General features: G+C 44.9%; 1 protein-coding gene across 2 annotated transcripts in view; it reads right to left on the reverse strand.

Annotated features, from left to right (window-relative positions):
* NTNG2 (netrin G2) overlaps nucleotides 1-24292 on the reverse strand; it is a 109544-nt gene that overhangs the window by 6903 nt on the left and 78349 nt on the right. The window contains exons 4-9 of one of the 2 annotated variants that reach the window (XM_043984935.1): nucleotides 19570-19742; nucleotides 16257-16283; nucleotides 15193-15330; nucleotides 10455-10529; nucleotides 3216-3308; nucleotides 562-729 (exon numbers count right to left, since the gene is read on the reverse strand). In XM_043984935.1, coding sequence (XP_043840870.1) covers nucleotides 562-729; nucleotides 3216-3308; nucleotides 10455-10529; nucleotides 15193-15330; nucleotides 16257-16283; nucleotides 19570-19742 — 674 coding nt within the window. The remainder of the gene's footprint in view (nucleotides 1-561; nucleotides 730-3215; nucleotides 3309-10454; nucleotides 10530-15192; nucleotides 15331-16256; nucleotides 16284-19569; nucleotides 19743-24292) is intronic. The other variant, XM_043984937.1, reaches the window with a different exon arrangement.

Here is a 24292-nt window from a genome sequence, read left to right on the forward strand (position 1 = left end):
ACGGAGTGGCTCATGGTCACATAGAGATGTTTAGGGGCATCAGCAGAATGAAAACCCTGGCTCAAAGGCCATGGTTTGTTCTGCACTGCCTTGCTGCCTAGTTCACCATGCTCCCTCCAAAGGGAAGCCCTTCTTGATCAATAAATCAACCCACATGTATTTATTACATATCTATCAGTGCCAGACACTGTGCCAATGTATTTGATAGTGCTTGCTCTCTCTTCTCCAAATGATCACGTATCTACTTGCATATCCACCGTATCCCCCTCCTCATCTATAGCAGCATGTAAAAGCCTTTAAAGGCAGGGTTATTGTTGTTTTTTAAATCTTGCCTTTGTATCTCTGATTTCTAGCACAGTGCTTACCATACTGTAGATACTTAATAAATGCTCGTTGGATTGGCTTGGCATTCTGTGTTACATGTAATTGGCATACCACTTGCCTGTTGCTACACCTTTCCCCTCTGGAGTCCATGCACCCTCCAAGGCCCTCTTGGCTTGCTCATGACCCTGGTTGGGAGCCTTCCCAGCCCGGCCTTCAACACCAGGAGATTGCACTCACCAATGCAGACGTTTTCATCGTCGAGCTCAGCGGAGCCATTGCGGTAGTAGCCCAGGCGGCAGTGCTGGCAGTGTTGGCCTCGGGTGTTGTGTTTACAGCTCACACAGGTCACCACATTCAAGAAGTCGATGTAGCTACAGCGGTTGGAATGACCATAACACTCGCAGTCTGCCAAAGAGCAAGAAGGTGAATGACAAATGGGCATGTCACAGCTGGGAGGGACTTCTGAGGCCATCGGCCCCATCCTCTTTATTTTGCAGAGAAGCCAAAAAAAAAAAAAAATGGAGGTTGGGCCCAGAGAATTCAAGGAACTTGCCCAGGGTCATTGAGTGTTAGAGGCTCTCCACTGGAATCCCGGTCTCTAAGAATTCTCTTGCTCCCTAGTTCTCTAGATCTCTTGCCATCCACCTCTGGTAACCCAGGGGCAAAGGGCTCCAAGGTATGGAATAATCATTCTCACTTGCTTCCCAAAATCATGAGCAGCCTTTGGGACTAATGGACAAATCCTCCTTGGGATTAACCAGTTTTGAGCTAAGTTAACTCTCCTCTGAGAAAGAAAGACTTTCAGAAAGTTTTCCTCTACAGAAAGGGGCAGTCCTTTGAACAGCATCAAACACTGCACTCAATCTTTGAGGAAGACCTCCTGGGCCTGGAGATTTGGGGGAGATGTTCACAGTCCCCTAGGCTTCTTGGGGAGTGACTAGGAAATAGCACTTAGAAAGAGTGGCCTAAAGCACAGGGCCCCTGACTCGCCAGTTTCCATGGCAGAGGGATGGGGGGGGGGAAGTTGGGCTGGGACAGCAGAATCCAATGAAGGTGAAGAGCTGGGGCTTGACCAGGCAGGGCTGGGAGACCCTAGAAAGGATGCATGCAGGGAATAGATGAAATGGGCAGATATCTGCAAGGGTTGGGGTGGTGAATTGAAACCACATCAAACACGACAGAATGGACAAGGAGTTTTTCTGGTGCCCTGCCCCTCCCCCCACGCCCCATGCTGCATTGGAAATAGGAACCTGGAAGCAAGAGCTCTCCCCAGGAAGGATGGGAGCAGAAGGAGGGGCATTAGGCATGTTAGCTAGGACAGGCTTTCCCATTAGACTTGAATCCCCTGCAGACCTCAGACAACCCAACAAACCAGCTTACCTGTCCTTGAATCAGTCTTTGTTCCAGCCTGAGGACAACTGTCCTTGTTTCATTTTCTTTGTACGTCCAGTGCTTAGCACAGTGCCCAGCACATAGTAAGCACTTAAGAAATTATTTTTGTTGACCGCCTACTGCTTGAGGAAGAGCGGCTCATTCTCTCCCTTTCCCCACCCCTAGGTTCTTTCCCTTGGGGTTCTGGGGAGTTAGGAGAGAGTCTAAGATTAGACTAGTTCTGCTAAAAGAGTGAGGCAAATTCCATGATGTCCTGAGTGGAGTGTCCAGGGATTGGAAGATTTGGGTCATGTTTCTTTAGTGATGACATTGCTAAGGGCAGAGATTTGATGGGGATAGGGCAGGGAGGAAGTAGGGTCTGCCTTTAGCAACACTGGGCAAAATGCTCAAGTGTCCTTTGGGGCTGACCCATGCTGAAGGAGTCTTATTCTCCAATGAGAACAAATGACACTGTATTACATAATTACAATGAAAAAGGTTTACAAGGTAAACTCTCGCCCAAACATCTGTATGAACTGCTTAGCATTAAGTATAATTGTCCCCTTCACATGCGTAACTGATATCATATTACTTGTCTTCTCAATGACTGGGGAGGGGCTTGAGGAAAGGAGAAAATTTGGAACTCAAAATTTTAAATAACGAATGTTAAAATAAAATAGTTATATTAAAAACAAGTATATGTGTGTGTATATATATACATAAATATGTATATATGTATGTATGTATACACACACACACACACACACACACATATATATATATATATATATATATACACTATTGTCCCCATTCTAAGGATGAGGAAACTGAGGAACAAAGAAACGAATTCATAGGCACACAGCCTGTGAGTGTTAGAGCTGGGACTCAACCCCAGGTCTCCTGATGCCCCTTTCAGTGTTCTTTCTACCACACCATGCTCTGGTTCATGGCAAGGCGAGGCCCACCATCTTGAAAACACAGATGTCTTTGGAAAAGCCTCTTCCATCTGAAGGAAGAGAAGATTCATTCTTAGTGTCTTGGGGAGGATGGGGTCTCTGGGGAAATAGCCTCCGAGTTCTACTCCAGGGAAGGCAAAGGGCCCCAGCCTCTCCATTCCCTCCGAGAGAGATCAAAAAGACATAACCTTGATCTCAGCTCATTCTTCCAGGCTGATTCTGTGGACACGGTCCATGCTAAGAGCCCCGCAGTCACCAGTGTGCTCAAGATGCTAGCAGGTAAGCCCAGCCTCCTTCCTGTTACCCACCCAGGGGTCCCCGAGCCCCTGCTTCCCAGAAGGGCCCCAGAGCTCTATGCCCCACGCACAGCAGCCTCAAGTGTGACCAACCTGAGACAGGCTCCCTGGGATTGGGAGGGCCATAGAGATAAAAGAAGGAATTGGACTTTGGCTCCACCACTCCTAGGACCTTTGGGAACTCTCCTCTCTTCCTCCTGTCGGCCTGTCAGGTCTGGCTTCCTAGCCCTGCCTTGATGCTCTCCTCTGAGACTCTTCTCCCTCTTACCTTTGAAGACTTCAATGGGCACCACTTGAGGAGATTTAGGCTTGAGCTGGAAAAGTTTGGAGATCTTGACAGGGGCAGCAACAGTGGTGGTGGCTTGGAGAAACAAGAGACAAGCTCTTTTATCACTTTCCCTAAGGTCTCTGGATATAAAGGACAGGATGCTGAGACAGGGCCTCTGTTGGCCCTGTCAGAGGCCTGGAAGAGTCCATCCAGGCAGAGAGAGGTTAAATAATTGATTGAAGATCACACAACATAGCCAAAGAGGACCTCAGCCCTTCCTGATCTCCCCTCCAATTTATCTTTTGTAGAACTGCCGGATTAATCTTCCTAAAACAGTGTTTGTTTGGTTTTTGTGGGGCAATAAGGGTCAAGTGACTTGACCAGGGTCACACAGCTAGTAAGTGTCAAGTGTCTGAGGCTGGTCTTGAACTCAGGTCCTCCTGAATCCAGGGCTGGTGCTTTATCCACTACGCTATCTAGCTGCCCCCAAACACTGATATTATGTGCTGTTCCTTCTCAAAAACTTTCAGCGACTCCCCATTTCCTGTAGCAAAAAACTCAAACCCAAATTCAATGCTTCTATTCAAGGTTGTCAAGCCTCTTTACTCTTCTCTGCTACTAGGATCTAACCCAACTGGTTTTTTTATTCTCTTCTGAATGAATCAGATTCTTTTCTACCTTAGGCCTTTTCTCACACTCTTACCCAAGACCCACGACTGGAATGCCTTCTCCAGTTGTATGTCCTATCTTTAAGCATTTAAGATTCTGGTCAAGGCACATTTTTCTCCCACTCCTTCTTCTGAGTTCCTAGAACACTCAATGGACACCAGTGAAAAACACAAAATCATGGAATCTTAGAGTTCAAAGGAATTTGGGATAAACAGTCCAACATTCATATTTTACAGAGAAGAAAATCAAGGTCCTCTGAAAGGGAGAGACTTGCCTGAGGACACAGAACAAGGCAGTGGCTGGACCAGGAATTTTAGAACACTGGTCTTTTGAATCCCAATCCAGTGGGTTTTATACCATCCCATTAATTCTACACATATCCCCAGCTAGCTTTTGGAACCAGGTCCCATTTATCTATACAGTCACACACAGCTCATATTTGATAGAGCAGAGAACTGGAAGGGACCGTATTGGTCATCTGATCTTATTCCTTTTTTACAATGAAAATATTGAGGCCCAGAGAAGGAATGTGACCTGTTCAAAGTTACACAACTGACATTCCAAACCAGCTCCTCTGACTCCAAATTTATTTCTTTTATTTTTTAAATTAAATTAAATTTTTTTGTGGGATAATGGGGGTTAAGTGATGCCCAGGGCCATCCAAATTTATTTCTAAGAATGATGAAGAGGGCTCTAGGAAATCAGCTTCTGCTTCCCTTTCAGGTCCCAGATATCCCATCTCTCTTTTTTGTTTGTTTGTTTTTTTTTTGTTTTTTTAGTGAGGCAATTGGGGTTAAGTGACTTGCCCAGGGTCACACAGCTAGTAAATGTTAAGTGTCTGAGGCTGGATTTGAACTCAGGTACTCCTGACTCCAGGGCCGGTGCTCTATCCACTGCGCCACCTAGCTGCCCCTCAGATATCCCATCTCTTTAGAACTGAAGGAAAGTCCCAGACTAGACTATAGGCCCCCATCAAAAATTATACTTTGACTCTCAGTGCTCTCCAAGGCAGAACCATTATTCACCTATCATTCCCCATCACACTGCTCATGTTGGCAACCAGCTCTGGGAGCTATTGACCAGCAGAGGGTGCTGAAAGCCTTGATTTATTCTCTGCAGCCCTTTAGAAACACAAAGAGACCTCATTGTCTGGCAGAGAGGGATGCAGGGTAGAAAGGGTGGGTCTATTGAGAGTTCTGGGATACAAGCCTTCCACGACTCCCGGTTTGGAAACAGCTTCTTTCTTAGCGCTGAAGACGTTTGTCTTTTTGGGTAATAACAGGAATGACAGGGAGGGAGCAGGGAACTAAGAGCTGAGAAAGTCAGCCTCTAGTTCTAAAACTGCCTCTGACTCTTTGCAGTTAAATCACTTCCCTTCTTTGGACCTTAGTTTATTCATCTGTAAAATGGAGGTGATGAGCCCTGCCTTCCTCTATCTCACAGGGCAGTATGGTGAGGACAAAATGAGATAATGGATGTGAAAGTGCTTTTAAAACTGTTAAGCATGATTCAAAATGTGAAGGAAGGGAATGAGAATTTACATCACACCTACTATGTGCCAGGCACTGTGTTGAGTGTTTTACAAATAACTCATTTGATCCTCACAACCATCCTGTATGGTAGGTACTATTATGACCTCCATTTTACAGTTGAGGAAACTGAGGCAAATGGAAGTTAAGTGACTTGCCCAGGGTCACACAGCTGGTTCAAGTCAGAGATCAGATTTTAATTCAGGTCCTCCTGCCTCCAGACTCAGTGCTCTTTCCATGGTGCTACCTAGCTACCTTTAAGGCTGGGAAGAAGAGACAGGCAGCAGTAGCATGTAGTGGAAAGTACATTGGCTTTGAAGCCAAAGGACCTAGGTTCAAACTCTGCCTCTGTCACTCTGTATGTGACCCTAGACAAGTGACTTAACTTCCTTGGGTCTTTGTCTCTGGGTTTGGCCTCTGTGGTCCTTTCTAGCTCTGAATCTGGGATCTCCCATTATTATTTAGCACAAAAAGACCAGAGATATGTTTCATTTACCTGATCCTCCCCATCAGAAAGTCAGAAAAACAACATTTTCCATCTGTCTACACGACTCCATTTCTGTCTGCCTCTCTACCTTTTGCCTCTGCACACTGCCTATTGCCTATTGCTTTAGAAGATAGGATCTTAGATTTAGAGACAGAAGGGATGATGGTGCCATATTGGGAAGGCCTGGAAGGGACTTTCATGTGAAGTGCCTTGCCCAAGGTCACACAAGAAGTAGTTAAACAGTGCCAGGATTCCATCCCAAGTGTACTGACTCCAAATCTAGGCATCTTTCACTCTAAATTCTCAACTCCTTGACTTGGCATTCTAAACCCTGGTACTATTTGGCACCATCATATCTAAAACAACAACAACAACAACAATTCCTATTTCTCCAGTGCTTTCCAGTCTACAAAATTCTTTCTTCATAGTAAGTTTGTAAGGCAGGCAGCATGCAAGCTTACCTCTCCATTTTGGTCCCTCCTCCCCAGAATACTACTCTGTCTACTCCCACTTGGTTGGTTTCTTCATTGTTTCCTCCCTCTAACAGCAGCTCATCCATGACTTTGCTATTTCCTCTGACTGAGTTACTTTCCCTATTTCTCATCTAAACCCTCCCCATCCTTCAAGGCCCAGTTTATCTTCTTCCTTTGAACCCCTATAGCACTTAGAGTGTCCACTCCATGGTCTGGTGCTTACTCTCTGAACATTTCACTCCTCCACTCTAAGTCTTTCCATAGCCTTCTCCCCCAGATTCATCTTTTCTTAGCCAGATTCATGAAATCAGTAGCATAGGGAACTCCAAGAGAGGAAACTCCTTCCACTGACACAGATCTGCATCTAATCTTCTTAGAAGGTTCCATGGGGCCATAAGAGTTTAAGCAACTTGCCAAGCTACATAGCCAGTATAAGAAAGAAGGAGGAGGGGGGCAGCTAGATGGCGCAGTGGATAGAGCACCAGCCCTGGATTCAGGAGTACCTGAGTTCAAATCTGACCTCAGACACTTAACACTTACTAGGTGTGTGACCCTGGGAAAGTCACTTAACCCCAATTGCCTCACCAAAAAAAAAAAAAAAGAAAGAAAGAAAGAAGCAGGACTTGAACCTAGGACTTCCTAGTTCCCAGGTGCGGCCCTCTACCCATTACAGTACTCTGCCTCTAATCAAATTTCATTTGGTACTGCAGTTATCTATGGCTATGCTGTAGCTTCCTACCAGGCTATGAGCTCCACGAGGTATCCCTTACCTGCCCCAGTGCCTAACACAATTCTCTGCACACATTACTTAGTAATGTGCTAGTACTTAATAATGTGCTAGAAACTGAAATTGAATTAAGTTCAATTCAATTCCATTTGATAAGTATTTATTAAGCACCTATTAAGTTCCAGGCACTGTGCTAGACACAGGGAACAAGAAGACTAAATAGCCGTACACCATCACTGCCCTCAGAGAGCTTGTATTCTATATTGTCACTTTATGCATTTACATATCCTGCTTTCTCAACTAGGTTGTTTCTCTGAACATACACCTCCTCCCGTCCAGAGCTTTCCATGGCCCTCCCCCCAACCCCATCTTTTCTTTTCTTTTCTTTTTTTGCAGGGCAATGAGGGTTAAGTGACTAGCCCAGGGTCACACAACTAGTAAGTGTCAAGTGTCTGAGGCTGGATTTGAACTCAGGTCCTCCTGAATCTAGGGCCAGTGCTTTATCCATTGCACCACCTAGCTGCCCCTCTACCCCATCTTTTCTTAACTAGACCCATGAAATCCAAGGTTAAAGATTTGCTTTTATGTATTTTTGTGTCTTTCACTTTGTATCACCTACTATGTGCCTGGCACAGGGAAGGGCACACAGTAGGTGACACATACTTGTTAACTGACTTACACTTGCCCACATATATGCAAATATATACACACATGCATTAGTATAAGGGTCATTTTCCTCTAATATGAGGGGTACTTTCCCCAATAATGTTGTGTGTTTTATTTAAAGGGCACAATGGGAGGGCATACATTGACTACAACTCTTACCCATATGTATATGCAGGAAGGCAGCCATGTAGCCCGCCAGGTGAAATCTGGGGCTAACTAAGCATCAAGACTGAGGTCAAGACAGCTGCTGGCTTTTCCCCAGTGATCTCCATCAGCAAGTATTCACTGTAACTAGGTGAACATCATGGCCTGAGCAGGTAAGGGGAATAGGTGTGGGAGGTGCTGGGAGAATCCCTAGGTGAACTCAGGTGTCTCCTGGGAAGGGGAGGCAGGACACTGGGGCCAGATGCCATAAAATCTCAGAGTAAGCACCCACCGATTCTCAGAGCAAGCCTAGTGACCTGCTGAGTGGCCCTGGCCCCAGAGCAGGCCAGACTATTCTGGTGAGTGTTCAGTCAGACAAATTTCCTCTCTAAAGCAGGATGGGTAAATCTCTCAGCTGCCAGGTAGAATTCCCAGTTTGGGTGGATGGGCCAGTAGCACACTCTTCCCTCTCTTCTCCTGGGAAAATGCAGACTTTTCTAAGGGGCAATTTGAAAATAGAAAGAGCTCACACTGGCTCTGGAATCAGAGGACCTGGGTTCAAGTTTTACCTCTGACACTACATGTCTGGCATCAAATAAGTCATTTAACCTCCAAAGGCTTCAGGGACCTCATCTCCAAAAGGAGAGGGTTGGACTAGATGGCCTTGGAGGTCCCCTCCAGATCCATGATCCTCTGTGTCTCAGAGCACATGAGATCACATCCCCTTAGGAGTAACTCCTACCCTAGAGTAATTCTGGGTTACTATTATAATGAATTTTCTTTTTTTTTTTTTTGCAGGGCAGTGAGGGTTAAGTGACTTGCCCAGGGTCACACTGCTAGTAAGTGTCAAGTGTTTGAGGCTGGATTTGAACTCAGATCCTCCTGAATCCAGGGCTGGTGCTTTATCCACTGCGCCACCTAGTTGCCCATAATGAATTTTTCTTAGCAAAAAAGGAAAACCCACTATGTGTTGTACTCTGAAAGAGATAAGTACTCATTAGTACTCACTGAATGAATGAATGAATGAACCACAGCCGCTTACTCTGCCCTCAGTGACATACTATCACAATGCCTTCTCTCCCGGACTCCCTGAGAGGCTCTTCTCAATGTTGATCCTTTTTATGAATGATCCTCAATGTTCTCCCCAGCTGGAGAAGCTAGATGTCCTTCCACAACTTCTCATTTTAGACTCCATTCCTAACAGCACTAACAAGATACATTTCGGTGGCACTTTAAGTTGTGTAAAGCACTTTACACACATGACCTCATTTGGTCCTCACATCCTGTGAAGTAAGGAGGCTACTGATAGTAATATCCCCCTCTTATAGATTCAGAAACTAAGGCGGAGAGAAGTCTAACAGCAGTGTGTGTGTGTGTGTGTGTGTGTGTGTGTGCATGCGCATGTATTTCTTTTCTTTTCTTTTCTTTTTTTTTGTGGGGCAATGGGGGTTAAGTGACTTGCCCAGGGTCACACAGCTAGTAAGTGTCAAGTGTCTGAGGCAGAATTTGAACTCAGGTACTCCTGAATCCAGGGCAGGTGCTTTATCCACTGCGCCACCTAGCTGCCCCATGTGTGTATTTCAACCCAGGTCTTCCTAACTAGCGCTCTGTCCACGTCACCATACTGCTGCTCTAGCTACAAAGAGAGAGCCAAGACCGTAGGGAGCATTCTCCACTTCTCTGATCACTAGGAAGAGAGTCCAAGTTTGAACTAGCTCCACCAGGAAGCCGAATAAGTTCTCATGGTGCCCTGGCTAGAGCTCACACTGGGTGATCTGTGGTGTTTCAGGGATATCCCTTAGGAAGGTAATGCCAATAATGGTTGACAAGTAGCATGTAAAGCTTTGCAAAGTGCTTCATATAGATTAGCTCATCTGGTTGGGGAAGAATTTTTTAGGATCATAGACTCAGAGCTGAAAGGGGCTTTAGAGGCCATTAGGAACCTGAGTTGGTGAGGGGAGGGAATAAAGGGTGGAAAGAAAGGAGGGAGGAGGAATATGGAAGGAGTAAGGGAGAGAGAATAAGAGAGAAGAGACAGAGACAGAGAAAGATAGCGACAGAGGGACAGTGACAAAGACAGGGAGAGAGAGGGGGGAGGGAGAGGGAATGAGAAGAAAGAACAGAGAGAGAGAGAGGTGGGGGGAAAGAATAGAGAGGAAGCTAGAAACAGAGAAGGGGAAGAGACAGTCAGAAGCAGAGAAAGACAGAGAGATAGAAACAGACAGAGATAGATAGAGACAGAGATCAAGAGAGAGCAAGCTTGACCCAGGAGACTTTCTACCACATGCTTTCCCCAACTCCAATACGTGGTTTTTTTTTTTTGTTTTTTTTTGCTGGGCAATGGGGGTTAAGTGACTTGCCCAGGGTCACACAGCTAGTAAGTCAAGTGTCTGAGGCCGGATTTGAACTCAGGTACTCCTGAATCCAAGGCCGGTGCTTTATCCACTGCACCACGTAGCCGCCCCTCCAATACGTTTTTATTCCTGCAAGGTTCAGTAATAGTACCCAGGGGGATGTTGTAATCAGCAATAAATACATCCCTACCTTCTGTCATGGTGTTAACCTTGGACATAGGGGTGCTCATCTGCAATGGGGCAGCTGTTGATGACCTGGTCCACTCTCACGTAGAAATAAGAGGAAAGTCCAGTTACAAGGTGAAATAAGGACTAAGGGGTCCCAGTGACACACTCAATTGCTCCCTGTGATATGGATATAACCTTGGCTGTTATAAATCACAGGCTCATTTCCCAGAAACTTCCTTTAGTTGCCACCTCCCGGGATGGGAAAGCTGGGTTGCCCATTTTTACCCTACTTCCCAGACATAGGAATACCCTGAGGAAGATATAAAAAAATCACGACACACCAGGAATGGCTATGTCTACACTGGTTGACTAGACTGGATCCAAATCCACATGAATGGCAGCACCTACACTATCTTTGGCCACACATGTGGATTTGATGCCAGACATGACAGGTACATAATATCTTCACCCTTCTGGATGGGCCTTTTGTTTACCTAGAAGTCCATATATATATATATATATATATATATATATATATATATAACTCTTGAAATGTTCAGATCAATTCCCAAATCATCTAATCAATATAAAAGACAGTGTATCTACACTGTAAAATGTAGACCCAGCCACTCATTGGGAAACATAGCACTAGAAGCAGTATCTCTGGCAAACATTTGCAAAAGAGCAAGATTGTTCCAATACTTATGTCTGTTTGCACCTTAGACCTCACTACTAAGTCACAATGGCAGGATCTCCATCCCTTTGTCTAATCCCCGAGCTTTCTCACAAGAATGTTGTTGTTGTTCAGTTGTGTCCAACTCTTCTTGACTGCACTTGGGTTTGTTAGTTTGTTTTTGTTTTCTTGGCAAATATACTGGAGTGCTTTGCCATTTCCTTCTCCAGCTAATTTTACAGATGAGGAAACTGAGGCAAAGAGGGTTAAGCGATTTGCCCAGGGTCACACAGCTAGAAAGGGTCTGAGGCTGGGTTTGAGTCTTCCTGACTCCAGGCCTGGCACTCTATTCACTGTGCCACCTAGCTTCCCATAGTAAGCACTTCCTAAATGGTTATTCATTCATTCATTTATTAGGAAATATTTCATCACATCTAGCCCAAACTCACTTCTCTGCAGAGTCTAATCATTGCTTCTAATCTAGCCTTCTGAGGCTAAGCAAGGAAAATCTTCCTCTTCCACATGACAGCCTTTCAAACTCCTTGAACATGGCTCTCATGCCTCCTCTAGCTAGGTCTTCCCTTCTTTAGACTACACACATTCCCAGCTCCTTCAGTCAATCCTCATAAAACATGATCTCAAGGCTCTTCATCATTCTGGATGTCCTCCGGCCAAACTCCAAAATACTACACTGTTCATTTTAGGGTCTAAGTGATGGGAAGGGGGAAGAGGGAGAGAGAGAGAGAGAGAGAGAGAGAGAGAGAGAGAGAGAGAGAGAGAGAGAATCTTTCCTTTGCTCAATTTCAAAAGATAAACCAAGGGGGACAAGGTTGAAATTTGATTTTTCAGCTCCTTCGAGGGATTATAAACAACTGTGGCTAGTAGACTATGAAAAAAAGAATCTAATGTCTAAAAAGTACAGGGTGCTTTTTAACTGTGAGCTGGGAGCCTTTGGATATCAAATTGATATTAATATGGTGTTCAATGAGGAGAGGAGACCGCCCTCCTCAAATTGGCAAGGGCTTAATTAGAGTCATAATAAAAACCAGCCCTGAAGGCATTTTGCTTTTTAGTCATGCACATCCATCACCCCTCCTTCTCCTCCTGCTGAGCACTTTCTCAGTCCGTCCTGACCAGCAGTCCTGTCTCTGCTTTCTCTGAGTCCCTGCCTGTCTGTGGACATCCTGACTGGCAGGAGGGAAAGCAGATGTTCTAGGTGTTCAGAATTTTCCTATTTGTGTCCATAGCACTTCACACAGTTTTAGCTTTTGCACGTAGTCCACACTTAACAAACGCTTTATCTTTTGTTCATTTTGGGAGCTCCAGTCGGACTTGGGCCCAAGGGCTGGAATTGCATATCTAGAGGTGTTGAGATGGCCCCAGGAATTTTCCAGCTTGGTATGTGGAGGGAGGAGACAGCACACATGGAAAATGACGTCTGGGCTTCCAGTTTTTTCCAGGCATGTTCTTAGGGGCTTCTGAAAAGTGTTCACTCAGGGAGCCCGAGGTATATGCCGGGGCCACATGAAGGATGTGATTACACCCCTCTTGCTACTTCTCAAGGTGCTGGGGTGCTGGGGGCTCTCCCAGGGAGGGGTGCCAGGAGCAGGGAAGGCCAAGGTCCCAGGTAATGGCAGGAACAATGGCACTCACACAGTAGGGAACACGAATGATAATGATGATAGTGATATTAAAAACAGTGATGCCGAAGATGATTTTGTGTGGGCCCAGCCACCTCATCCTCTTGTACTTGGGGGAGCTGAAGTCTAGCTTCAAGAATCCAGTTTTCCCCTTTTTCGACCTCAGGCAAATAATTTTATTTCTCTTAGACTCAGTTTCCTTCTCTTTAAAATGAGGAAGTTGGACTAGATGTCCTCTTAGGCTTCTCTTCCCCTTTAAGTCTATGAGCCTGTCGATTATCACCTCCTTCAGAAAGTGAATTTGTTTCTTCTGCTCTGGGCTGTTAGGCCTGCCCTCTGGAGGACTTCCATTAACTAGATACACTAGGCTTAGTAAAACACCCTTCTTTCAGGAAGCTCCCTGATTATCCCTACCACCTCCTAATCAATTCTTGCCTTTGCTTTCTCCCAGGACAGGAATCTTAACTTTTTTTTGGGGGGGGGCAATCATGGATCCCTTAGGTAGTCAGGTGAAGCCTATGGACCCCTTCTCAGATGAATGTTTTCAAATGTGTAAAATAAAGGACACGGGGTTACAAAAGAAACCAATTATATTGAAATAGAGATGTATTTTTTCCTTTTCAGTTCCCAGACCTCCAGAAATCTCTCTGTGGACCTCAGGTTAAGAAGCCATGCTCTCAGCACTTATTTATGGAGAGAATTTCCAATCCTCTTGGCAGTTGTTTGGCCCTTGCTTGTGTACTCTCTTAGGTCTTATATATATATATGCCTCATCTTCCCAACTAGAGTGTAAGTTCTCTGAAAGTAGAAAACATGTCTCTGATTTCTTTTTTTCTTCCTCTTCTTTCCAATTCAAAGAATCCTTTTGCAACATGTAGCTGAAGCCAGCAACTAGAAGCCTAGTCTAAGACCATGCACTAAATCTCTTGGGCTCTCAAACATTCTAGAATACCTCACTCACTACAGGCAGTGAGGTTCCTGAGGCCAAGAAGCAACCTTGACATACCTGGACTTCCCTGAGTTCTTCCACCTGCCCTGGTAACAGGTTGCTCACTGGGAGTGATCCCTGAGTGCAGAGGGGGCAAGATGGTAGGCAAAAGAACAAATAACCTGTCGATCATATTAAGCAAAATATTTCACCTCCTAGGGATGAGGGGAACCCTCCTAAGATCTTACTACTCCATCCCCTCCCCTACTTTGGCCTCTCAAGGCTCACAGACTAGTCTAGCTAAAAACAACAGGGAAACCCAACTTGGAGTGATTGCCCCAACTCTGACTCTTACTTCTAATCTCCAGAGATGGATGCGCTCGACTCAAGCAATGGAGAAACATTTGCCTGCTAAGATTCTTTCAAGTGGAGGAGTGATTGGGATATGGAGCAGGAATCTGCTTATGTGAGTCTTGGAGAAAGGTTTCTAGGTTTCTGTTCCTCCCATCCCCCCTAGGACTGCCATGACCTCCCTCAATATTGGGTTCTCTGAACTGGGGGCAACCCTGAAAAAGTTCCAGAGGATCATCCTATCCTAGGGGCCACCCTATCAACACTTTTGTCCCACTTCAACCTCGTGCTCCTCCTTCCTATTCTGTTTTCCTCTTCATGAGGTTGCACTTAGCCAGTTTCCCCAAGGAAGTTTAGAAACAAACTGTGGGCTTTCCCCTGTCTTTCCCCCTAAACAGACTCTGCATGTCCCTTGCTACTCATCTACCTCAAGTCTTAATAGCTGGAAAATTCATCTCCTGGAAAAACAAAACAACAACACCTGGGCTTTAGTTACATCCAGTTCCAACACTTGGGAGCCGTGATATCATATTAAACTAGTTCTCCATCTAATTTTGTGTCTTAAAATGACTATGGGGCTGAGGGTGCTGAGGACATTGCTGGGCTGGGATAGGAAGGGGAGAAAGCAGGCTAGTCTAGTCAAATAACAGCTCCCACCCAGTCAGTCTAAAAGGACAAGGAAAACTATAGAGAGTCTCCCTTTCCCCATCAAGTCGCTTTCATTTATTTGGTGCCATTGACATGACTTGGGGAAGTCATCTCCCAGGCATCTGGGGACCCAGCTCATGTCAACGATGCTTGCCAGGTTTGAGAGGACATCACTTAGTGGTTCTTTTCCCTCTCTTCCCCATCCCCAATATGGCAAGTGATCAAGAAGATGAGGATCTAAATTCTGGTCAAAGCTGCCATCTAATGCCCATGACAGTGACCTGCTACAGAAGGGCTTCCTCCACTGGGTGGGAGCTTGGAGTAGATGACCTGTAAGGTCTTATCCAACTCCCAAAGTCAATGACTCTAAGGATCTGTGAATCAATTATCAAACTATTCTATTTTCTGATGTCACAAGGGGATACTATGGAGAACGGCGGGACAGCTAAGAATGAGATAGGGCAGCCAGGATTGCTTGCTGTGTATTATTGGGAAATGGGGGTCTACTTCTGGTACCCACCTGTGGATTGCTGGGTGCTGGGAAGGGTGAGGGCTTGTGTGGTGGGGGTTGTGGGAGTAGAAGTAGTGATGGCCACCCCAGGGGTCATTGTGGTGGTAGTGGCCTTGGGGATGGTGACCTTCCGTGGCCGACTGATTCCTGGCAAGACATGGGGAAAATAAGAGTGGGAATTGGAGGAGGAAAAGGGAATGACCATTTTGGAAACACCATCTATTCCTTGCAAGAAATTAGAAAAGACCATGTGGATACATGTCTCTTATCGGATCCAGGACCATTCTCATGACATTTTCTATCCCTACCAGCATCCCAGACAAGGGGTAAGCAAGATAGGTAGTTGCTTAGGACTCAGCCCTGAAGAATAGAGGTTGGGGTCATGTGGTATGGCCCCCACAGACCATGGAGAGAAATAGGAAATGATGAACACATATCAACTTCCACATCACTTCTTCAGAAGGCCTCTCTGATTCTTCCTCAGTTTCCCCACTCTCTGGTCCTGACTGTCTTCCCCCAGTTCTGAAACTTGACTAGTTGGTGTCTGGATATCAGATAGGTTTCCCGAAGTGGAAGGCTGAAAAAAAATAATGACCCTTTACCCAAGCTGGGTTGAGAGCTTAGAACTTAAATCTGTCACTGATTATAAGGAAAATCACCAGCAATGGAGCTCCCTCTTGGGGCCACTGCCCACCACCCAGGAGGGGTGTTTGCACCAATCCAGGTGAGAGGAGAGGCTGGGCAGTGAGAAGAGGGAGGAGTTCACTGGGGGGTCAAGGGGACTTGCAAAAAGTCCAGTTTGTTCCTTTTTTCCAAGGCAGTGCTAATGAAGCTCTAGGGGAGAAACTGAAGAGGCAGTAAGCTGCCGGGTGCAGCAAAACAACAGAAAAGAAATCAGAAGAGACTGGGGGAGGCAGGAGGGGGACAGCAAATGAGACACAATTAGAGGAACGAGATGGATGGCTGGCAGGCACAGAAAGAACATTAAAGTCCTTTCGTTTTTTTCCCCCGTGCAAACAGGATCATGCAATAAGGATGTCAACCTTCTTTTCGTTCTCTAGGTCTCTACTTACTGCCAAAGGCGGAGCCTGCAGCCGCACCTGGAGGAGAGAGAAGACAAGGTCACATTATGGGGCTGAAGCAATGGAGTCTCTTCTCTGCAGAGGGTTCATGTCTCCTGGGGGAGAAAGGGAGATGGCAAGGAGGTATATGGCAAAAGAGGATGGAGGGGATCCTCCTCTAATAATGGGGACATGGCAAAAGAGCCATCTGCCTCCAGTTCAAAGACACTTTGGCCCCAAAAGACAAGGTTGCCAGCTAGGTTTGGGTGCATTTCAGAGGACACAAAGGGGAGGTGGCACCCTTCACTGGGTGGGATGTGGATTAGGAGGGGGTTACATTTTTACCCCAAGGTTCTGGGAGAATCCAGAAATAATGCACCCCCTATTTCACTCCCACTCCCCCTCCCCCCCTCCCCAAAGCTCTATAACACTCCATCATGCTAGAAGAAAAAACAAAAACAGCTCTTTCTAAGACTCAGAAACATCTTAGACAACTCCAAGAGACTCCTGGGAAAATCTGGGAGCTTCCGCACACATACTGTAGCTACCTCCCATGTAGCCACCATGGCTTTCCCTGCCACATTGTTCATCCCAAATCCAATGAAGGAACTTCCCCTATGAAGAGCTTTACTCTGCACAGAGGTATGTTTCCCTCCCTATAGCGGAAGGCAGGAAGGGAGGAGAGGATCAAAGTAGTTATCCACATCTCTCCTTTGCTTACTCCACCTTGTATCATAATTACTCATGTACTTGTCCTTCCCACAATTTAGAAAGTTCCTTGAGAGCAAGACCTGTGTGTCACACGTAGCCTTGCATCCTCAGTATTTGACTCAGTGCTTTGAAGATGCCCTTAAATATTTGTCAAATTGATATGAAGAGAGCAGGTGTTGTATAATGGAAAGAACAATGGATTTATGGGCTGAGAACTGGTTCAAATCTCATCCCAGATACTTACTGTGTGACCTTGGGACAGTCACTTAATCTCTCTACACCTCAGTTACTTCATCTGTAAAATGAGGCAGGAGGTGGAGCGGGGCAGGAGTCAGATGCCATGGTCTCTAAGGTTCCTTCCACTTCCAAATTTATGATTCTGTGACCTGAATTTGAGTCCCAGCTCTGCCACTTATTAACAATCTGATCTTGGGGAATATTCCTCCCCTTCTCTGGTTCACATTTTTTCATCTAAAAATGAGAGGGCTAGACCAGGGTAATCTCTAAGGCTCTTTTTAACTCTGATATTCCAAAATTCTCTGAGTGTATGAAATGATACTGGAAGCTGAGCTATTGGCTAGATGTGAAATCACCAGGCTACAGGAGGCAGAAGGCTTTTCTTTATTATTTAAAGTTTACTGGGGAAATGAAAGCGGCCATGAATTGGAGCAAAGAGGAGAGAGACTTCATTTAAAAAAAAGGCTGGATCTTCAGGCATTGGGGGAGGATCAAGGGTCAGGCAAGAGAAGGGGGATGACAGAGGACCTCAGAGGACACTCTCCACAAGGAGGGAGAGATAGAGCACATGGAAAGAAGGAAGGAGAGAGTAAGAGGGAAAGAAAAGGAAGGAAGGAGAGGAAGAGGGAAGAAGGGGAAGAAGAGATAGGGACAGAGGGAGAGAGAAGGGAAGAGAAAAAGAAAGGAGGAGAGGAAGAAAGGGGAGGGAAAGAGTAAGTGAGGGAAAGAGTGAGAGAACAAAGGGAAGAAGAGAGGAAGAAGGAAAGGAGATTGAGGCTGATGGGGGGAGAGAGAGAGAGAGAGAGAGAGAGAGGGAGGGAGGGAGGGAGGAGAAAACAGAGATGGTAAGTGAGAATAAAGACTAGGAGACAACAGAGACAAAGGAAGACAGGAGAGGAGGCAGCAGTCACAGCCCCAGAATGCTCTCCTTGCTCTCTGAAGACCCACAAGCGCTATCCTGCCGCTGACAAGCTCGTTCTTTTTCAAAGGCTCTGTCGTCTCCCGTCCCTGGCACACACACAACATTCCTGTCACGGCCTTCGCAGCCTGTATTTTAGCTTTGATCATCTTAAAGCCACATAAATCTTTCACCCACCGAGAGGAGAAGCAAAAGAGCAAGGCTAAGCCTCCTTTCCCAGACAAGGCCATTAGAAACCCAAGCAGTGACATTTGCAAGTCTGAGCTGTGTTTAAGGCCTTCAAGTGGGCTGGGGTCCCAAGGGGAGGATACCCAGGGATCAAAGGTCTTTCTGCCTCCACAGATGATCTCACCAACTTTGGCCTCCCCCTCCCCTTCATCACAGGTGGGGTCCCATGGGACTCACTGCTTTGTGGAGATTTCTGAGATCACCTACGGAGAGACTTGCAGACCCTATCACTGGCCAGCCCTGCTCCTTTGTGGAGATTAGCCCAAGATCATAAGATTTTGAGCAGGAAGGGATCTTAGAGGTTTTCTAGTGCAAACTCCTCATTTTGCAGTTAAAGAAACTGAGGCCCAGAGGTATTAAAGACTTGACAAAGGCCCCACAGGTAAGTGAGAGAGCTGGAATCGGATAAAGTTCCTGTGATTATGAACCCTGCTCCTTTTCCACCACATGCTGCCTCCCTTCAGGGCTGCCCATTCCACCAAAGATGCCACCCATACCTTAGAAAAGAGGAAGATTGAAGAGTGACTTCATTGTAATCTTTAAGAATAAGGAATGCTTTCTAAATGATGTTCTGAACCCACTGGGGACAACATTCATTGCAGCCAGAAAAAAACTCAGAGTGTCTGGTCTAACCCTCCTGTTTTAAAGATAAGGAAACTGAGGCTCAGGGACTTTGAATGACTTGATCAATGTCACCAAAGATCTGAAGTGAGGCCTTCTGATTCCAAAGCAATGGTTATTTCCACTGTACCAACCTGCCTTTCAGGTTAGAGGCACCTTACAGCCAGGAGATCCTGGATTTTATTTATGTGTGTGTGTGTGTATGTGTGTGTATACATATATACATGTATATATCCATGCAAGGTTGTGGAATCTAGGTATCATAGTGGATACAGCACTGGATTTAAAGTCAGGAAGTTGTGAGTTTGAATCCTCCTACCTCAGTCCTACCTACTTAATAACCATATAACGCTATGCAAGTTTCTTAATCTCTCAGCCTCAGTCTCTTCATCTATAAAGGAGGTATAATGAAAATATCTACCTAAATCACAGATGAGATAACATACATAAAGTGTTTTAAATACCTTAAAATTCTGCATGAATCTTAGTATTATTACTATAGTATTAGAGATGGTTAAGGATGTGGTTTTGCCTAAGGGCAGGAGGATGGATACAATGACCTCCCAAGGGCTATCCCCAGCCTTAGGGTTAGCTCCTTCCTATACATACATGCATTAGGGGAGCCATTAGGGAGGGGTAGGTAGGATCCTGCTCTCCATGAGCGGGTTCGAAAGTTCTTCTTGCATTTGCCACAGTCCTGGCCGGTGGTATTGTGTTCACACTCACATTGAAGGCCGCCTTCTTTGTAGGAGCACAGGTTGGCATGGAGGTTGCATTTACACCTGAGAGGACACAAGACAGGAGACATCATCTGAGTCACTAGGGACCCCTTGAGCTAACAGGACAGAATTTCACCAGAATCCCCAGGGGTCCTCAAGATTATGGATGTAGCCTCAGCTGAGAGGAATAGAAGGAAAGGTTCATGAAGCATTTAGAAAGTCTTGGTGAGAGGGGTCCAACAAGTGTTGAAAGTTGTCTATCTGTTTCTGAGCATTTCTCTACCAGTTTTTAGTAACCAGGAGACAAGGACTTTCCAACATTTTTTTCCAGTTTATGCCAGATGTGGGTATTTTCTGGGTTATGCAGAAGAGAAAGGACGCTTCACCCTCCTCCACCCATCTCCTCACCCATAACCCTACCCCCAAATACATTATCTAGCCACATAATAGATTCAGTACTATCTGACCTCTTTTCTTTCTTTTCTTCTTCTTCTTCTTCTTCTTCTTCTTCTTCTTCTTCTTCTTCTTCTTCTTCTTTTTATTTTGCAGGGCAATGAGGGTTAAGTGACTTGCCCAGGGTCACACAGCTAGTTAGTGTCAAGTGTCTGAGGCTGGATTTGAACTCAGGTCCTCCTGAATCCAGGGCCAGTGCTTTATCCACTGCACCACCTATCTGCCCCTATCTGACCTCTTTTAAATGGAATATTTGATTAATCAGCATAATCCCTTTTCCTGATGGTCCTCCAACTTGTGCCCCTTTTCATTACTCCTCTCCATATGGTGCAGAGTATGGCTAGTTCTAGACAGGATTATGAAGTGGGAAATTTTCCTTGGTACTCTGAATCCCCCCTTTTATGATACAGGGATATGTTGGAGCCAGCTCATACCAATTTTTAAGTGTCGGTTGTGGAGAGATGTGAGAGGACACCTCCAACCCATCCATGGTGGAGCTGGGAGTTCCACAGTTGTTGCACATTGCACAGATTTTTTGACTTTTTCAATGTATTGATTGGTTGCGCTGATTTTTTCCTCTTTTTTGTATATATATATATTTTTTGTCTTTAAAAATACTATTTGTTATATGAGATGGCTCTCTGGGAACAAAAACCAAGGAAAACTATGATGATGAAAAAAAGAGAAGACATTAATAAAAACTTTTTTTTTAAAGGGTGCCTTTTGTATATTTCTTGTTTCAGAGAACCAGTTGTCAAATATTTAACACCACACTGCTTCCCCTTAGGTTCAGTCTTTAAAATTTTTAAAAATTCAGGGCAGCTAGGTGGCACAGTGGATAAAGCACCGGCCCTGGATTCAGGAGTACCTGAGTTCAAATCCAGCTTCAGACACTTGACACTTACTAGCTGTGTGACCCTGGGCAAGTCACTTAACCCCCATTGCCCCGCAAAAAATAAAATAAAAAATAAAATTTTTAAAAATTCAACTTTAAGTATCAGTTCTGAATTCTCTCCCTAACCTCTCTACCTCCCCCATCCATTGAGAAGGCAAGAAAAATCAATCTATTACAAATATGAAGAATCTTGGGAAACAAATTCTCACATTAGCCATGTCCAAAAGAAAAAGGGAAAGAAAGAGAAGATAATATGCTTCAATATGTACTGTAAGACCATCCGTTCTCTATCTGGAGAGGGATAACATATTTCATTATGATTCCTTTAGAACTGTGGTTGATCATTGTGTTGATCAAAATTATTAAGTCTTTCAAAGGTGATTATCTTTACGATATTGCTATTACTATATAAGTTGTCCTGGTTCTGCTCACTTCATTTTGCATCAGTTCATATAAGACTTCCCATCATTTCTTATAGCGCAATAGCATTCCATCACAATCATATACCACAACTTGTTCAGTCGTTCCATAATTTACAGTGTTTATCTACTTTGCTTGTTCAAAAGATTACGTCTGCAACTATACTCCCTAACTGCCGCCAGTCATCCTTCTTCCTCTCACTATCATGGTCACCTATACCTTCAATTTCCTAACTAAACAGTAACAAAGGAGAACAAGGAAACCAGGGCATTTGGATATAACTGGAATGACTGATATTCAGTAAGAAGAAAAGCACTGAACCCATAAGGCTTCTCTTTTTTTTTTTTTTGGTGAGGCAATTGGGATTAAGTGACTTGCCCAGGGTCACACAGCTAGTAAGTGTTAAGTGTCTGAGGCCAGATTTGAACTCAGGTCCTCCTGAATCCAGGGCCAGTGCTCTATCTGCTGCACCACCTAGCTGCCCCCCATAAAGCTTCTCAAACACTGGAGGGCTTTAAAGACAAAACTTATAGGTTCTAAATGGTTTATGGGACTTCCTGACAGGAAACAAATGATGGACTAAATGACCTCTCAGTTTCTTCCAGCTCTAAGATTTTAAGTATCCTTCCTCTGCTATATATTCCCTGTGTGACCTTGGGTAAGTCGTTGTCCCATCTGGACATGTTTTCTCATATGTAAAAGGGGAGTATTGGACTATATAATCTTTAAAGTCCTTTCTGGTTCTAAATACTGTGATTCTATGATGAATCCCAGGGTCTTACCCCTATTATGCTTGGGTATCTCGTGGTCTGGAATTTTCGGGGGTTCCCTTAATCAGTTTGGTATCTATCTCCCCATAGGTGTACCTGAACCCAGCCTATCCCTAACATCACTCTTGGAGGATGTGTAATTGGCTAAACTGTATTAACAGTAGAAGCTAGGTGCATAAATTAACACAAATGTTTTATTTTAATAATGTTTTGAAATAATATGTTTTATTCTATTCTATTTTCTTTGCCTAATGGATACAAAATGCACTGTGTCAATTGGTGCAAATTGGTCCTTTGAGGCACCCTTAAGTTCCAGTCCATCTTTAAGGCAGCCCAGTGGCACAGTGGATAGAGTGTTGTACCAGTCAAGAAGACCTCGGTTGAAATCTGCCCTCAGAAATTCACTAGCTGTGTGACCCTGGGCAAGTCATTTAACCTTTTAGCCTGTTTCCTTTTCTGTAAAATGAGGGTAATAATAGCACCTACCTTCCTCCCAGGGATGTTTTGAAGATTAAATGAGATAATATTTGTAAAATATTTGGCAAATCTTAAAGCGCTCTATAAATGCCATCTATTTTTTTGTGTGTGTGTGGGGGGGGCAATGGGGGTTAAGTGACTTGCCCAGGGTCACATAGCTAGTAAGTGTCAAGTGTCTGAGGCCAGATCTGAACTCAGGTCCTCCTCAATCCAGGGCCGGTGCTTTATCCACTGTGCCACCTAGCTGCCTCAATGCCACCTGTTATTAGGTCAGAGGTCAAACTTATTCCATTGTATAGATGTCAAGATATCTGTCCACTTGAATTTCTCTTGTGTGGGCAGGAATGTGCCCACACTGTATGCATGCCAGTGAGTCTCCTACCACTCAAATTTTCTCCTGACATTTAACCAACATTTTTTCCCCACTTAATCTGCTTTAAGCTCATCCTTCTCTTCATAGTGATACCCTTTCCATTGTACTGATTCTTCTTTCTCCAATAGGAGGATTTAAAAATCCTTGCAGACAAGTTCTATCTCCCCTTAGCTGTTGCTTATCCACATTCTACATATTTAACTCCCTTAATCTTCCCTCTACTCATAAATCAATCCTGCCAGCCCCTTAATCATTCCTGTTACTCGCTTCTCCACTTCCTCTCATTTGTCTCCATCTGCCTAGTAATGCCAGATCCAGAGATGCACCAGACCTCCCCAGGAAGGTCTGCCACGGGCATGGAAAAGGGTCGAGCATCCCCAGTTGGTGTCTGGCTTTCTAGACATTCTCTGGCTGCTCTGCTTTAAAAAGACAGTAGCTAACTCTCTGTCTACTCACTTCACAGTCTTGTAGGTGTATTCCAGGCTAAAGGCATATCAGGAGAAGCCTGGCAGGATAAGGCTGCTATCTTATTTACTGGCTTAACCTTGGGGCTTTCTTGGACTTTTCCCTCTTCTTCCCCTCTCACGTCCAATCAACAACCATATCCTTTTTTTGTTTGTTTGTTTTGGGTTTTTTTTTTGTTTTGTTTTTGCAGGGCAATGAGGGTTAAGTGACTTGCCCAAAGTCACACAGCTAGTAAGTGTCAAGTGTCTGAAACCAGATTTGAACTCAGGTCCTCCTGAATCCAGGGCTGGTGCTTTATCTACTGCGCCACCTAGCTGCCCTCGACCATATCCTTTTGATTGCACCTCTACAACATCTCTCACTCCTGTCTCTTACTCTCTATTCTTTTTTTTTTCCTTACTCTCTATTCTTACTCCCAATATTCTAATACAGGTTATCACTATCATCTGCCTGGATTCTTACAACAGGCTCTGCCCTATGCCTGCTTCAGCCAATCCTTCGTTCTGTAGCCAGATAGGGCCACGTCACTCCTCTGCTCAAAGATCTTAGGTGGCTCATTATTGCCTTCTGAGTAAAACTCAAGCCTCCCTGCTTGGGGTTTGGGGTCCTCCACAATCTGACCCCAGCCAGCCTTCTAAGTTTTACTTGATATCACTCCCTTCTACCTAGTGAATATAGTGTAATGGGTAGAGAACTGGCCTTGGAGCCATGCTGACCTGAGTTCAAGTGCTGCCTCTGGCACATTCTGGCTGTATGACCC

The sequence above is a fragment of the Dromiciops gliroides genome, chromosome 2 (genome assembly GCF_019393635.1).
Source record: "Dromiciops gliroides isolate mDroGli1 chromosome 2, mDroGli1.pri, whole genome shotgun sequence".
In the NCBI taxonomy this organism is placed as follows: Eukaryota; Metazoa; Chordata; class Mammalia; order Microbiotheria; family Microbiotheriidae; genus Dromiciops; species Dromiciops gliroides.